At 42.5% G+C, this 17,663-nt stretch overlaps 2 protein-coding genes and 1 long non-coding RNA gene across 3 annotated transcripts in view; 2 read left to right on the top strand and 1 right to left on the bottom strand.

The window, feature by feature from the left end:
- Positions 1 to 17,454, bottom strand: part of LOC133621192 (mediator of RNA polymerase II transcription subunit 30) — a 71,040-nt gene extending 53,586 nt beyond the window's left edge. The window contains exon 1 of the mRNA XM_061983147.2: positions 17,089 to 17,454. The gene's annotated coding sequence lies outside the window, so the exon portion shown is untranslated. The remainder of the gene's footprint in view (positions 1 to 17,088) is intronic.
- On the top strand, positions 5,511 to 9,009 carry LOC140676613 (uncharacterized). The gene is made up of 2 exons (XM_061983146.2): positions 5,511 to 5,645; positions 8,050 to 9,009. The coding sequence occupies exons 1-2, from the start codon at positions 5,589 to 5,591 to the stop codon at positions 8,863 to 8,865; spliced, it is 873 nt and encodes a 290-aa protein (XP_061839130.1). The 5' UTR covers positions 5,511 to 5,588; the 3' UTR covers positions 8,866 to 9,009.
- LOC133621191 (uncharacterized) lies at positions 9,130 to 12,407 on the top strand. The gene is made up of 2 exons (XR_012051040.1): positions 9,130 to 10,972; positions 11,202 to 12,407. It is a non-coding gene; the product is annotated as an uncharacterized lncRNA (long non-coding RNA).
- Positions 17,455 to 17,663: the final 209 nt, after the last annotated feature.

The following is a 17,663-nucleotide window of genomic DNA, read 5'->3' as shown; positions in this document are numbered from 1 at the left end:
CCTAAAACCAATGTTGTTTGAACATAATATCCTCCTGAGAACCAGCGTCCTCTGCAGTGGACATTTGCTCTTTCTTTTTCTCGTAGTCACAAAAATAAATGTGAGTTTGAATTGTCCACTCGCAAGGACATCACTTTATATATATATACTGTATATATATATATACTGTATATATATATATATATATATATATATATATATATATATATAGGACATGCATACTGCTACAGTGTACACATATTTACCAGTCTACATTACAACTTGTCCGAAAAGGAGGAGGAAGAAGCAGAGTTTATCCGCTCCAATATATATATATATACTCTGCTTCTTCCTGGTTAAGGTGGTAGAGGAGTTTGCGTGTCCCAATGATCCTAGGAGCTATGTTGTCCGGGGGCTTTATGCCCCCTGGTAGGGTCTCCCAAGGCAAACTGGTCCTAGGTGAGGGATCAGACAAAGAGCAGCTCGAAGATCTCTATGAGGAACACTGACAAGGAACCCAGATTTCCCTCGCCCGGACGCGGTTCACCGGGGCCCCCCTCTGGAGCCAGGCCCGGAGGTGGGGCACGATGGCGAGCGCCTGGTGGCCGGGCCTGCCCCCATGGGGCCCGGCCGGGCACAGCCCGAAGAGGCAACGTGGGTCCCCCCTCCAATGGGCTCACCACCCATAGCAGGGGTCATAGAGGTCGGGTGCGATGTGAGCTGGGCGGCAGCCGAAGGCAGGGCACTTGGCGGTCCGATCCTCGGCTACAGAAGCTAGCTCTTGGGACGTGGAACGTCACCTCGCTGGGGGGGCAGGAGCCTGAGCTAGTGCGCGAGGTGGAGAAGTTCCGGCTAGATATAGTCGGACTCACTTCGACGCACAGCAAGGGCTCTGGAACCAGTTCTCTCGAGAGGGGCTGGACTCTCTTCCACTCTGGCGTTGCCGGCAGTGAGAGGCGACGGGCTGGGGTGGCAATTCTTGTTTCCCCCCGGCTCAGAGCCTGCACATTGGAGTTCAACCCGGTGGACGAGAGGGTAGCCTCCCTCCGCCTTCGGGTGGGGGAACGGGTCCTGACTGTGGTTTGCGCTTATGCGCCAAACCGCAGCTCAGAGTACCCACCCTTTTTGGATTCACTCGAGGGAGTACTTGAGAGTGCGCCCCCGGGTGATTCCCTCGTTCTACTGGGAGACTTCAATGCTCATGTTGGCAGCGACAGTGAAACCTGGAGAGGCGTGATTGGGAAGAATGGCCGCCCGGATTTGAATCCGAGTGGTGTTTTGTTATTGGACTTTTGTGCTCGTCACAGATGGTCAATAACAAACACCATGTTCAAACATAAGGGTGTCCGTATGTGCACTTGGCACCAGGACACCCTAGGCCGCAGTTCCATGATCGACTTTGTAGTTGTGTCATCGGATTTGCGGCCTCATGTTTTGGACACTCGGGTGAAGAGAGGGGCGGAGCTTTCTACCGATCACCACCTGGTGGTGAGTTGGCTGCGATGGTGGGGGAGGATGCCGGACAGACCTGGCAGGCCCAAACGCATTGTGAGGGTTTGCTGGGAACGTCTGGCAGAGTCTCCTGTCAGAGAGAGTTTCAATTCCCACCTCCGGAAGAATTTTGAACATGTCACGAGGGAGGTGCTGGACATTGAGTCCGAATGGACCATGTTCCGCGCCTCTATTGTCGAGGCGGCTGATTGGAGCTGTGGCCGCAAGGTAGTTGGTGCTTGTCGTGGCGGTAATCCTAGAACCCGTTGGTGGACACCGGCGGTGAGGGATGCCGTCAAGCTGAAGAAGGAGTCCTATCGGGTTCTTTTGGCTCATAGGACTCCTGACGCAGCAGACAAGTACCGACAGGCCAAGCGGTGTGCGGCTTCAGCGGTCGCAGAGGCAAAAACTCAGACATGGGAGGAGTTCGGGGAGGCCATGGAAAACGACTTCCGGACGGCTTCGAAGCAATTCTGGTCCACCATCCGCCGCCTCAGGAAGGGGAAGCAGTGCACTATCAACACCGTGTATGGTGAGGATGGTGTTCTGCTGACCTCGACTGCGGATGTTGTGGATCGGTGGAGGGAATACTTCGAAGACCTCCTCAATCCCACCAACACGTCTTCCTATGAGGAAGCAGTGCCTGGGGAGTCTGTGGTGGGCTCTCCTATTTCTGGGGCTGAGGTTGCTGAGGTAGTTAAAAAGCTCCTCGGTGGCAAGGCCCCGGGGGTAGATGAGATCCGCCCGGAGTTCCTTAAGGCTCTGGATGCTGTGGGGCTGTCTTGGTTGACAAGACTCTGCAGCATCGCGTGGACATCGGGGGCGGTACCTCTGGATTGGCAGACCGGGGTGGTGGTTCCTCTCTTTAAGAAGGGGAACCGGAGGGTGTGTTCTAACTATCGTGGGATCACACTCCTCAGCCTTCCCGGTAAGGTCTATTCAGGTGTACTGGAGAGGAGGCTACGCCGGATAGTCGAACCTCGGATTCAGGAGGAACAGTGTGGTTTTCGTCCTGGTCGTGGAACTGTGGACCAGCTCTATACTCTCGGCAGGGTCCTTGAGGGTGCATGGGAGTTTGCCCAACCAGTCTACATGTGTTTTGTGGACTTGGAGAAGGCATTCGACCGTGTCCCTCGGGAAGTACTGTGAGGAGTGCTCAGAGAGTACGGGGTATCGGACTGTCTGATTGTGGCAGTCCGCTCCCTGTATGATCAGTGCCAGAGCTTGGTCCGCATTGCCGGTAGTAAGTCGGACACGTTTCCAGTGAGGGTTGGACTCCGCCAAGGCTGCCCTTTGTCACCGATTCTGTTCATAACTTTTATGGACAGAATTTCTAGGCGCAGTCAAGGCGTTGAGGGGATCTGGTTTGGTGGCTGCAGGATTAGGTCTCTGCTTTTTGCAGATGATGTGGTCCTGATGGCTTCATCTGGCCAGGATCTTCAGCACTCACTGGATCGGTTCGCAGCTGAGTGTGAAGCGACTGGGATGAGAATCAGCACCTCCAAGTCCGAGTCCATGGTTCTCGCCCGGAAAAGGGTGGAGTGCCATCTCCGGGTTGGGGAGGAGATCTTGCCCCAAGTGGAGGAGTTCAAGTACCTCGGAGTCTTGTTCACGAGTGGGGGAAGAGTGGATCGTGAGATCGACAGGCGGATCGGTGCGGCGTCTTCAGTAATGCGGACGCTGTATCGATCCGTTGTGGTGAAGAAGGAGCTGAGCCGGAAGGCAAAGCTCTCAATTTACCGGTCGATCTACGTTCCCATCCTTACCTATGGTCATGAGCTTTGGGTTATGACCGAAAGGACAAGATCACGGGTACAAGCGGCCGAAATGAGTTTCCTCCGCCGGGTGGCGGGGCTCTCCCTTAGAGATAGGGTGAGAAGCTCTGCCATCCGGGAGGAGCTCAAAGTAAAGCCGCTGCTCCTCCACATCGAGAGGAGCCAGATGAGGTGGTTCGGGCATCTGGTCAGGATGCCACCCGAACGCCTCCCTAGGGAGGTGTTTAGGGCACGTCCCACCGGTAGGAGGCCGCGGGGAAGACCCAGGACACGTTGGGAAGACTATGTCTCCCGGCTGGCCTGGGAACGCCTCGGGGTCCCACAGGAAGAGCTGGACGAAGTGGCTGGGGAGAGGGAAGTCTGGGCTTCCCTGCTTAAGCTGCTGCCCCGCGACCCGACCTCGGATAAGCGGAGGAAGATGGATGGATGGATGGAACTGTCGGCTTTATTATAAGAAAATGGAAGAGTTTGGGAACAGCAGCAACTCAGCCAAAACAAGTGGTAGGCCACGTAAACTGAAGCGCATAGTGCAAATTTTTGCTACAGAGCTCCAAACTTCATGTGACCTTCCAATTAGCCCACGTACAGTACGCAGAGAGCTTCATGGAATGGGTTTCCATGGCCGAGCAGCTGCATCTAAGCCATACATCACCAAGTCCAATGCAAAGCGTTGGATGCAGTGGTGTAAAAGCACGTCGCTACTGGACTCTAGAGCAATGGAGACGCCTTCTCTGGAGTGATGAATCAATCAATGTTTATTTATATAGCCCTAAATCACAAGTGTCTCAAAGGGCTGCACAAGCCACAACGACATCCTCGGTACAAAGCCCACATAAGGGCAAGGAAAAACTCACCCCAGTGGGACGTCAATGTGAATGACTATGAGAAACCTTGGAGAGGACCGCATATGTGGGTAACGCCCCCCCCCTCTAGGGGAGAATTCATTACATATATGAATCAGGCTTTTACATCTGGCAATCTGATGGACCAGTCTGGGTTTGGAGGTCGCCAGGAGAATGGTATAATTTGGACTGCATTGTGCCGAGTGTGAAATTTGGTGAAGGACGAATTATGGTGTAAGGTTGTTTTTCAGGAGTTGGGCTTGGCCCCATAGTTCCAGTGAAAGGAACTTTGAATGCTCCAGGATACCAAAACATTTTGGAAAATGCCATGCTCCCAACCTTGTGGGAACAGTTTTGGAGCGGGCCCTTTCCTCTTCCAACATGACTGTGCACCAGTGCACAAAGCAAGGTCCATAAAGACATGGATGACAGAGTCCGGTGTGGATGAACTTGACTGGCCTGCACAGAGTCCTGACCTGAACCCGATAGAACACCTTTGGGATGAATTAGAACGGAGACTGAGAGCCAGGCCTTCTCCACCAACATCAGTGTGTGACCTCACCAATGCGCTTTTGCAAGAATGGTGGAAAATTCCTATAAACACACTCCACAACCTTGTGGACAGCCTTCCCAGAAGAGTTGAAGCTGTAATAGCTGCAAAAGGTGGACCCACATCATATTGAACCCTATGGGTTGGGAATGGGATGGCACTTCAAGTTCATATGTGAGTCAAGGCAGGTGGCCAAATACTTTTGGCAATATATATATATATATATATATATATATATATATATATATATATATATATATATATATATATATATATATATATATATATATATATATATATATATATATTGCACATTATTTCAATTTTTAATGTGCAATATATATATATATGTATACATATATATAAATGGCTACATATATATATTATATATAGCCATTTTTTTAATGTAACGGCACATTGTCCTCTAAATAAACAAATACAAATAAATATATCCCCCTAAGATCACTAGTTTGGTTTTTCAAATAAGCAAAAAAATAATAAATGAAAAAAACAAAACGTATATATATATATATATATATATATATACAATATATATATACAATACAACAAAAAGAAAATGTATACCTCTGACATAAGAAATGGTCCTAAAAACACACACCCACTGTGTTCTCAGGAGGATATTTAGTCAAAGTGTATCCCCAGGAACTAAGTGTACGGTAATTATAAAAGGGTTATAAAACTTTTTTTTTTTTTTTTTTTTTTTGGTATGATTAACAAACAGGGTTTTTAATGAACACAAAAGTTCCCCCAACAACTTCCTGGATTCAAGGTCAGAACAAAAAAGTGAACCATAAATCGTCTCTTACACGCCCTAAAATGATGGCGTTCCTGTATAAAAGCAAGATGTTCCCCCTCACTATCAAAGTGCGTGTGGATCTACAGTAGATTGTTTTAAAGCAAGTTATCCAACTTCTGAACAACTTCTTCATCATGCAGATGAATTTGGTTTTAGCATTTTGCATTCTGGCACTCCTGTCCTTGACACAGGTATGACTTGCTTTTATCCCATTATATAATTTTTCTCTATTTGCAGTAAAAAAAAAAAAAAAAAAAAAATAATAATAATAATAATATATATATATATATATATATATATATATATATATATATATATATATATATATATATATATATATATATATATATATATATCATATAATATCCCAAAAGCAGCATCCACTGGAGTGGACATTGGGTTTTGCCGCCCCCCCAAAAAAATCTGTAAATCTTCACAAAAAAAAAAAAAGACACTGTCCACTGCAGGGGATATTTTTATACCTAAATGTTCCTGAAGAGTTTACACTTTCTGAAAAAAAATCCCCCAAAAAAACTAAATTAGACAATATCGTAAAAACATATTCAAAAGTTATGAAGGGCTTTTTGGTGGCAAATTTTAACAACAAGCCAATGAAATAGCTAACTCATTTAAAAAAAAGTGGGTATATTATTTTAAATATGATGTATTTAGTCAAGAAATGTTCATGTATTATTTTGAATATGACATAATGTAATCCAAAATATGATTATATCGTCAAATAACATATTATAAAATAAATACATTATTTTAAATATGATATATTTTGTCCAAAATATATTTAAATCGTCAAATAAAATCTAAAAATATGTTATATTATTTTAAATATCACACAATTTAATGCAAAATGTGATTGAATTGTCAAATAACATATTGTAAAATGAATACATTATTTTAAATATGATATATTTTGTCCAAAATATATTTAAATTGTCAAATAAAATCTAAAAATATGTTATATTATTTTAAATATCACATAATTTATTGCAAAATGTAATTAAATTGTCAAATAAAATATAACAAAATGAATATATTATTTTAAATACGATATACTTTGTCCACAATTTAATTAAATGGTCAAATGAAATATGAAAAAATATATAATATTTTAAATATGAAATAATTTAGTCCAAATTGTAATTCAATTGTAAAATACATTACAAAAACATCGATATATCATTAAATATGACATACATTTGTCCAAAATGTAGTTAAATTGTAAAACTAAATCTTAACAATTAATTTCATGACTTACTTACGTATTTTTATTGCGTGTTTTATTATGTAGATCAAAAAACAAACTACAGAAAAAAAAAAGAAAAAAAAATCGGGATCTATCTTTTTCAAATTAAATTTGTTTTAGTCAGATTCAGGCTTTTGGGCCTAATTTTTTCCTTATACATAAACTGCATCACTTTACGTTCCCTGAAGGCAGCGTGACAGTGGACCCCCCCACCCCAACAAACATTCAGACTGTAAAAAACTTGGTCTAAATCTGAAAATATATGAAAGTAAAAAATTAAAAAACGGCAAAATGTATTCAAAATAATTACCATAGCTAAACAAAAATAAAATTCAACCTGGGAAAAAAATATCATTTTGAATTTCACAGATGCATTTTTCAAAATTCAACATCAAAACTTTTTTTTTTTTAAATAATTTTTTTTCCAAGTACAAGTTGGATAGTGTCACACAGTCTTAATTTGACTTAAACGACCTTATTAGTAAAGTTTCATAACAAACACATTTTTACATTGACATTTATGACGCCATTTTTTGTATGTGCATTGGAATTCGATTCCGATTTATTCATTTTTTTAAACTTTTTTTTTTATATATATTAGTTCTAAAAACCGACATCCTATATGTCAATATAAATATCAGTTTGCTATGGATCTTCAAATGGAATCAAATGTTTGACACTACCCAACGTGTACTTGAACACAATTTGTTCTTGAAATTATAATCATTGAAACTGAAAAAAAAAAAAATGTTAATGTTGAATTTTGAAAAATCATTGTATTCTAAATAAAAATGAGTTAGCAAAATTTTATTTAAGGTTGAATATAATTATGATCAACTATGGTAATTTTTTATTTTGTTTATTTTTATTTTGAATTTTTCTTTATTTTGATATTAGAGCTTCTGTTTTCAGATTCAATAGTAGGTTTTTTTTTTTTTTCGGATTCAGATTTTTTGCCACGTTGCCTTCACTCTATTTATTGGGTATTGAGTACAAAACCAAGACAGACATAACATGAAATTAAAAATTCCAAATGAGTATGGAAAAACTTAATTTTTTAAAACTGTGATTTATTTGTAACATACAGGCTCTTTTTATCTCATTAATTTATCTTGCCTCGTTATCCAATGTTCTTTAGCCACATCTAAGTCCCTTAGCCTCATCAGTATTGGCTAAATTACGACTTCTCCCATTCTCATGAACTTACATTTGTGATTTGAACAGACTAAATATGTTTTTCATGAACGCCATGAATATGAGAGGCCCCTTAAGGTGGCCATGTTAGTGACCCTCCATGCTTGTTGAACTCACATATGCATTTATTCCCCCATCAGGCTCAAGGAAACACAGCTGGCCCTACTACATCTGGATCAGACCATGCACTCATTTCGGCATCCACCAATAAGGCATCTTTGCCAACTTCCACCAACCCAATCACAACTACGGGCCCTACGATCGTTACTGCGTCTGTAACCACCATCAAAACGGTCACCTCGAACAGTGCCGTAACGACAAAGACAATCACGCAAAAACCAATGACTTCATCCTCTACCTCCAGTCCTAACACTTCTCCTGGCAACGCAGCTACAACTTCATCGCCAACCGATATTGCGATGACCTCAACAACTATTGCGGATGCCGTGACCAGCACCAGCTCTATGACTCACCCCCCGTCTTACTCCACTACAACCATTCCGCCATCCACCACAAAGGCAGCCGCCTCCATCAAAACCACATCTTTGCCAACTTCCACTAACCCGATCACAACTACGGACCCTACGATCGTTACTACGTCTGCGACCCCCACCAAAACGGTCACCTCGAGCAGTGCCGTAACGACAAAGACAATCACGCCAAAACCAATGACTTCATCCTCTACCTCCAGTCCTAACTATTCTCCTGGCAACACGGCTGCAACCTCATCGACAACCGACAACGCGATGACCTCAACAACTACTGCAACCGCCATGACCGGCACCGGCCCTACGACTCACCCCCCAAATTCTCCTTCGAACTTTCCTACAACCGGCCCTCAAAACGTCACGGCAACAACCAGACCGACAACCATCCATACAACAGCAAACAGAGGCTTTGATGTCACAGAGTCTTTGTTGTTGCTGAGTGTGTCACTTCTTCCCATTGTTGTCTAAAGAAAAAAAATGCCCTAAAGACTTTTTTTTCATCTTAAAGATTCTGTTACTCAGGCAGAAATGTGAAGTCAATCTGAAAAAGGAGAAGGATTCTGGAAATCAAGGAGAAAATAATAATGATTCAATATAACTCGTTTTTTTTAACCCTTGTGTAATGTTCATATTGTTGTTACTCAGCCAGCGTTTGTGGGTCTGATGGACCCGTTGCATTTCGTGGCTTTTAATGTCTCACAATCAAACACTTTCATGTTAAAATACTGAACAGATGTTTATTGGGATAAGGTAAACATCTGTTCAGTATTTTAACATAAAAGTGTTTGATTGTGAGGCATTAAAAGCCACAAAATGCAACGGGTCCATCAGACCCACAAACGAACAGAAGTTTATTGGGATAAGGTAAACATCTGTTCAGTATTTTAACATAAAAGTGTTTGATTGTGAGGCATTAAAACCCCCAAAATGCAACGGGTCCATCAGACCCACAAACGAACAGATGTTTATTGGGATAAGGTAAACATCTGTTCAGTATTTTAACATAAAAGTGTTTGATTGTGAGGCATTAAAAGCCACAAAATGCAACGGGTCCATCAGACCCACAAACGAACAGATGTTTATTGGGATAAGGTAAACATCTGTTCAGTATTTTAACATAAAAGTGTTTGATTGCGAGGCATTAAAAGCCACAAAATGCAACGGGTCCATCAGACCCACAAACGAACAGAAGTTTATTGGGATAAGGTAAACATCTGTTCAGTATTTTAACATAAAAGTGTTTGATTGCGAGGCATTAAAAGCCACAAAATGCAACGGGTCCATCAGGCCCACAAACGAACAGATGTTTATTGGGATAAGGTAAACATTTGTTCAGTATTTTAACATAAAAGTGTTTGATTGCGAGGCATTAAAAGCCACAAAATGCAACAGGTCCATCAGACCCACAAACGAACAGAAGTTTATTGGGATAAGGTAAACATCTGTTCAGTATTTTAACATAAAAGTGTTTGATTGCGAGGCATTAAAAGCCACAAAATGCAACGGGTCCATCAGACCCACAAACGAACAGATGTTTATTGGGATAAGGTAAACATCTGTTCAGTATTTTAACATAAAAGTGTTTGATTGCGAGGCATTAAAAGCCACAAAATGCAACGGGTCCATCAGACCCACAAACGAACAGATGTTTATTGGGATAAGGTAAACATTTGTTCAGTGTTTTAACATAAAAGTGTTTGATTGTGAGGCATTAAAAGCCACAAAATGCAACGGGTCCATCAGACCCACAAACGAACAGATGTTTATTGGGATAAGGTAAACATCTGTTCAGTATTTTAACATAAAAGTGTTTGATTGTGAGGCATTAAAAGCCACAAAATGCAACGGGTCCATCAGACCCACAAACGAACAGATGTTTATTGGGATAAGGTAAACATCTGTTCAGTATTTTAACAGAAAAGTGTTTGATTGCGAGGCATTAAAAGCCACAAAATGCAACGGGTCCATCAGACCCACAAACGAACAGAAGTTTATTGGGATAAGGTAAACATCTGTTCAGTATTTTAACATAAAAGTGTTTGATTGCGAGGCATTAAAAGCCACAAAATGCAACGGGTCCATCAGACCCACAAACGAACAGAAGTTTATTGGGATAAGGTAAACATCTTGTTCAGTATTTTAACATAAAAGTGTTTGATTGTGAGGCATTAAAAGCCACAAAATGCAACGGGTCCATCAGACCCACAAACGAACAGATGTTTATTGGGATAAAGTAAACATCTGTTCAGTATTTTAACATAAAAGTGTTTGATTGCGAGGCATTAAAAGCCACAAAATGCAACGGGTCCATCAGACCCACAAACGAACAGAAGTTTATTGGGATAAGGTAAACATCTGTTCAGTATTTTAACATAAAAGTGTTTGATTGTGAGGCATTAAAAGCCACAAAATGCAACGGGTCCATCAGACCCACAAACGAACAGAAGTTTATTGGGATAAGGTAAACATCTGTTCAGTATTTTAACATAAAAGTGTTTGATTGCGAGGCATTAAAAGCCACAAAATGCAACGGGTCCATCAGACCCACAAACGAACAGAAGTTTATTGGGATAAGGTAAACATCTTGTTCAGTATTTTAACATAAAAGTGTTTGATTGTGAGGCATTAAAAGCCACAAAATGCAACGGGTCCATCAGACCCACAAACGAACAGATGTTTATTGGGATAAGGTAAACATCTGCTCAGTATTTTAACATAAAAGTGTTTGATTGCGAGGCATTAAAAGCCACAAAATGCAACGGGTCCATCAGACCCACAAACGAACAGATGTTTATTGGGATAAGGTAAACATCTGTTCAGTATTTTAACATAAAAGTGTTTGATTGCGAGGCATTAAAAGCCACAAAATGCAACGGGTCCATCAGACCCACAAACGAACAGATGTTTATTGGGATAAGGTAAACATCTGTTCAGTATTTTAACATAAAAGTGTTTGATTGCGAGGCATTAAAAGCCACAAAATGCAACGGGTCCATCAGACCCACAAACGAACAGAAGTTTATTGGGATAAGGTAAACATTTGTTCAGTATTTTAACATAAAAGTGTTTGATTGCGAGGCATTAAAAGCCACAAAATGCAACGGGTCCATCAGACCCACAAACGAACAGAAGTTTATTGGGATAAGGTAAACATCTGTTCAGTATTTTAACATAAAAGTGTTTGATTGTGAGGCATTAAGAGCCACAAAATGCAACGGGTCCATCAGACCCACAAACGAACAGATGTTTATTGGGATAAGGTGAACATCTGTTCAGTATTTTAACATAAAAGTGTTTGATTGCGAGGCATTAAAAGCCACAAAATGCAACGGGTCCATCAGACCCACAAACGCTGGCTGAGTAACGACAATATGAACGTTGCACGGAAAATTTCTCTGCCAGTTTCAGCATCCCACAGGGATTGTTCTTTTGTGTTTCTGCACCAGCGGTTCCCACACAAGGTTGCAACATTGTTTGTCAACACTGTCTGCTCTCATTTTCTCGCACGTTTTAACCCTCTGATGTTCTGTGTACCTACACTCTGTTCTCCTCCTGTCTAGACCTGCTGTGTGTGTGTCTGTTTGTGTGTGTGGGTGGGTGCGTGTGGTACACAGAACATCAATTTCCACACTTCTATTAGACCCGGATATCTTATATGTAATAGAAATGTGTAGGGGGGGTGGTCATTAAATATGTATTCTGATATATGTTCTTCACAGAAAATGAGCCAAAGTCAGCGAGGCTCAGTTTGAAAAATTAATTAATAGTATCATTTTTCTTTTAATAAAAAATGAAAACGGGCCCCACAGACCCGAACACCACACAAGTTTGATACAAACAAAAGATTGATCAGATGCTAAGAACTTGGCTAAGATTGTAGCTCAGAAAACTACTGGAGTCAATGGAGCTCTATTACCTTTTTCTTATCGTATTGGTAATCATTCATTTATTCATTCATTTTCTGCTCTGCATTAAATATAAAAGTATCGTCCTCTTGGAAAAAATAAGAACTGGTACTGTACATCTGTTGGATCTGCATGGGTACTGCCTCTGTTTTGTTTAGGTATAGACAATGTGTCAAATACTGTATGCGTGGCTCCACTTCGACTGCGTCTTCTCCCCGTCATCCATGTTGTAGTTTTTAGTGCCTCCTTATGTTGTCTAGAGTCTACAGAGAAATATAAGTTCGAACTATACAGCAGGAAGGGAATTCTCTTCTCTCCTGGCAGTCGGCGAAGGCGGTCGCATACCCTCCCTCTACGTTTCTGCCTGCTTGCCTGCTTGCCTTGCCCTGTCTTGTCTATATTTCAAGAGCCTCTCTTTCTGCGATGTCCTCCAAAATCTAAACCTCGAAACAAGGAATTGATGAACTGAACTCTCGACTCAATTGACATCTTCCAGACGAGGAGCAGAGGTTCGGACGAACCTGCCTGTCCTGACGTGTACATTAAGGACTGGTGGGAAAATTGTTGATTGACCAGACGGAGGGAAATACTTTATAAAGTGAACTCTGTTTATTCTCAACTCGCTGGTACAGCTGTAAGTCCTACTGGTTGATCTCACAGCATAATATATAGAAAAGCACCGGCTTGCGCATGCGCAGTACACAATAACAAATACGGTGGCTGCCAAGGTACAATATACTAAGAGAGCATTACGTGAATGCTCTACATCCCCCTTCTTTAGCTCAAAACCTCAAAGAACAAAACATTTCCTACGAACCACAATTTTCACAATACTCTCTGACAATGTTTTTCCATCCAATACTCAGTCCTTGTATTTAGGGTTCGGCTTGACAGTGCGACCGAAGCGTGCTGTATATGGACTCTTACCAGAGTGTGTGGGCAGTGGAGATACAGGTACCTGGACTGGGGGGAGGTTCAATGTCATGAGGGTCTTCAATGTCCAGAGGGTCTCCTCGTCCCTCACCATAGAGAGAAGGTGCTCCATAGACAGCTGGATTGAAGGGCTGCAAGTCGGCACTGTCAGGCTGATCTGGAGGTCACTCTGCAACAGGCAACAGGTGTCTGCGATTTCTCCTGTAGTCCTTGCCTCCAGACAGGATGATGTAAGACCGTGGCTCTTCACAGTTCTTTCCCACCGTGCCCATGCGATCGTACCCCCGGGGAGTCTACATCTTCAATCAATCAATCAATCAATGTTTATTTATATAGCCCTAAATCACAAAAGTCTCAAAGGGCTGTACAAGCCACAACGACATCCTCGATACAGAGCCCACATAAGGGACGTCGATGTGAATGACTATGAGAAACCGCATATGTGTTGCGTTTGGACCAGTTGTTCCTCCCAGGGAATTCAAGTCACAAGTCGCTCCCAAGCTCTTTACGACACTTAAAGCTGAGTAGAAAAACCACAAGAGACAGAATAGGTATTTTGTAATATATTTGCAAAGCTTTGTAAATACATTGAGACCAGTCCAGCCTAGAACATTCAATCGCGCCGCCAAGATGGTCTGCCCCCCCTTGAAAAACCCTCTCCCCTCTTAAGTCTCTCTTCCTCCCACCCTCGCAGTCTTGTCCCTCCAGCCAAAACACATGCCCATTGTCCTCCGCACCTGGACATAAGGCTAGATAAGAGAAAGGAGTATCTCTCTTTCTTACATTCCTCACTCAAGGTTTAAGCACACAGTAATTGCAGACAACCAAAAGACCACAATTGGAAGAAAAACACTAGCTGTTTTGTAATATGATTATGAAATGAAAAGAAGTAACACTTAAATACGGATATATGTAAATATCTGCCTCCGACAGTAACCACCCCTCTCTAGGGGAGACCGAAAGCAATGGATGTCGAGTGACATAATATTGTGGAAGAACAGTCCTTAGTGGATCTAACATAGTAGTGAGAGTCCAGTCCATAGTAGGGCCAGCAGGAGACCATCCCGAGCGTAGACGGGTCAGCAGCACAGAGATGTCCCCAACCGATGCACAGGCGAGCGGTCCACCCCGGGTCCCAACTCTGGACAGCCAGCACTTCATCCATGGTCACCGGAACCGGAATAACCCGGCGAGGACTTTGCCCTCCTGCAGTGGTCGTAAAGGGCGGCTGGTCTTGTCAAAGCTCAGCTTCTGGGCGAGCCTCTTCTTCTGTAGCTGAGCTGTGACTAGTTGGGTGTTGAGAGGGGCTGGCTGAGGTAACTGTTTGCTAATGGGAAGGGTAGTGCGGGTCTGCCTTGACATTATTAGTCTCTGTGCAGGTGAGCCAAGCTGTGTGTCACGAGGGATATTCCTTAGGTTCAAAAGGTTGAGGAACGCATCTGTGCCGTCCCTCTTTGACTTCTCCATCAGTTGTGGAAGAACAGTCCTTAGTGGATCTAACATAGTAGTGCGAGTCCAGTCCATAGTAGGGCCAGCAGGAGCCCAGCATGAGACCATCCCGAGCGGAGACGGGTCAGCAGCACAGAGATGTCCCCAACCGATGCACAGGCGAGCGGTCCACCCCGGGTCCCAACTCTGGACAGCCAGCACTTCATCCATGGTCACCGGAACCGGAATAACCCGGCGAGGACTTTGCCCTCCTGCAGTGGTCGTAAAGGGCGGCTGGTCTTGTCAAAGCTCAGCTTCTGGGCGAGCCTCTTCTTCTGTAGCTGAGCTGTGACTAGTTGGGTGTTGAGAGGGGCTGGCTGAGGTAACTGTTTGCTAATGGGAAGGGTAGTGCGGGTCTGCCTTGACATTATTAGTCTCTGTGCAGGTGAGCCAAGCTGTGTGTCACGAGGGATATTCCTTAGGTTCAAAAGGTTGAGGAACGCATCTGTGCCGTCCCTCTTTGACTTCTCCATCAGTTGCTTAGCACTTTGCACTACCCTTTCAGCCAAACCGTTGCATTGTGGGAACTCAGGGCTGCTGGTTACGTGATTGAAGTCCCACTGTGCAGCAAAATCTCGGAACTTCTGGCTCGTATACTGTCTGGCATTGTCTGAAATGAGAAGGTGGGGGGAGCCATGTACAGAGAAGTGTCTTTTCAGCTTTGTGATGACCGTCACTGATGTGATGTCCTTGAGAAGGTCGATCTCATACCAGCCAGGGTATGAGTCTACGAGCACCTGAAAATTCTTGCCATCCCATTCGAAGATGTCGGTTGCCACTATAGACCATGGTAAGTCAGGAACTGGATGTGGCTGCAGTGGTTCCTTCTGCTGATGATGCCTCTGGCTGTTGCAAACAGAGCACGATAGTACTGCTCTGTCAATGTCTCTGCTCATGTTGGGCCAAAATACTAGATCTCGGGCTCTGCGTTTACTTTATAAAGTGAACTCTGTTTATTCTCAACTCGCTGGTACGGCTGTCAGTCCTACTGGTTGATCTCACAGCATAATATATAGAAAAGCACCGGCTTGCGCATGCGCAGTACACAATAACAAATACGGTGGCTGCCAAGGCACAATATACTAAGAGAGCATTACGTGAATGCTCTACAAAAATGATTGATTATTAATTTTCGATTAAAGCATTGAAGCACAGGTTCATGAAACAATTATATACATCTTTAATTATTTAATCATTCACCAGATAAGCAGATACCAGACACAAATACACACTGTTTCTTATTAGACAAAAAATTTAAACAAGTCAGTTTGGATAAAAGTACATTGTAAATAATGTTACGGCAAAATAAATACTATAGTAATTTCTTGTCCAAACCACAATTGTAGTGGAAGTGTTTGTGTATTTTTTATTTTCCTTAAAGGGGAACATTATCACTAGACCTATGTAAGCGTCAATATATACCTTGATGTTGCAGAAAAAAGACCATATATTTTTTTAACCGATTTCCGAACTCTAAATGGGTGAATTTTGGGTCAACGTGACGTCACATCGGGAAGCAATCCGCCATTTTCTCACTTTCGTCGGTGTGTTGTCGGAGGGTGTAACAACACGAACAGGGACGGATTCAAGTTGCACCAGTGGCCCAAAGATGCGAAAGCGGCAAGAAATTGGACGAAATTTGTTCAAAATACGAGGCTGTGGGGAAAGCCGACGAAATGGTCAGTCGTTTGTTCCGCACACTTTACCGACGAAAGCTATGCTACGACAGAGATGGCAAGAATGTGTGGATATCCTGCGACACTCAAAGCAGATGCTGACATTAACTTCAAAACTGGACAGATCAGCTTTCAGGAAAAGAGAGCGGATGAGGGTATGTCTACAGAATATATTAATAGATGAAAACTTTATTCATTACTCGCAGTTTATTATACATAAACTGTGTTTACCAATAATTTAGCTTAAAAACATTTATTTTTTTCAATCATTCGAGTACATTCGGGTAGTCTTGTCAAGTTATGTTTTGTTTGTTTGTTTTCTCCCCTAACTTGAAAAGGGTTTGACTTTTTGACCAGGGGTTACACTGGGACTTCACTCTTTGTTTTAATCCAATGATAAGACAAATCTCTGTTTATCCGTTTATTTTGGACTTGATTGTCTCTTTTTTTCATTGAATAGTTTTAAGGTGAAAAACCTTTGAAAAAAGGTGGACAAATACAAAAGCAATTAGGGACCAATATAAACAAATTACAATAAACCATTTTTTAAAGTAAAAGTGTTTCCAAAAGTACATATAGTGACCTTTAACAGCTTGGATTTGGCATTTAAACATTCAACAACCACTTGGCAATTACAATAAATTCAACACATCAAATCAAAAACATCAAAATAATATAAGTAATCTCACCGTCAGCCACCCTGGTCTCTTTAAACAGTTGTCTCTACTGTATTTGTCAAAATCTCCTCGAGCAGTGTTTGTTGGCCTGAAGTCTGAGCTGGAGCTGCAGACTTAAAAAGAGTGGATTTGATTGCTTCAGGTGAGAGCCTTCCTGATTACTGATGGTCTTCAGCTGTTGGAAAATGTTGTCTGTAATGCCAGTGCTGTCCTCTGGGGGGAAATGGGAGCCAAACTCACAATTGGACATGAGGCCCTTCTGTTTGGGTGAAGGCTTTGGCCTTGTGTAGAGTTTGCCAAAACAAGTCTTGTGTAATGCAGTATTTTGTGTCTATTTAGGTATGGTTAACCTGAGTGCTGAAATCGTGGAAAAATATATGTTCATAGCGCGCCTGAAATGGGCTGTCTGCACTCTCAAAGTGCCTTATGCCACCGAAGATGATCAAGAGAAGAATATCGACTCTAGCTTCCCTGGCCTGCTGACATCAACTCCAAAACTGGACAGATCAGCTTTCAGGAAAAGAGCGCGGATGAGGGTATGTCTACAGAATATATTAATTGATGAAAATTGGGCTGTCTGCACTCTC

Source organism: Nerophis lumbriciformis, linkage group LG21, assembly GCF_033978685.3.
Source record: "Nerophis lumbriciformis linkage group LG21, RoL_Nlum_v2.1, whole genome shotgun sequence".
In the NCBI taxonomy this organism is placed as follows: domain Eukaryota; kingdom Metazoa; phylum Chordata; class Actinopteri; order Syngnathiformes; family Syngnathidae; genus Nerophis; species Nerophis lumbriciformis.
This window is presented reverse-complemented; position numbering and strand designations above follow the sequence as displayed.

Coding starts and splice junctions, on each gene's coding strand:
- LOC140676613 (XM_061983146.2), top strand. CDS start 5,589: ATGCAGATGAATTTGGTTTTAGCATTTTGCATTCTGGCACTCCTGTCC. Junction 5,646..8,049: donor CACTCCTGTCCTTGACACAG/GTATGACTTGCT, acceptor TTCCCCCATCAG/GCTCAAGGAAACACAGCTGG.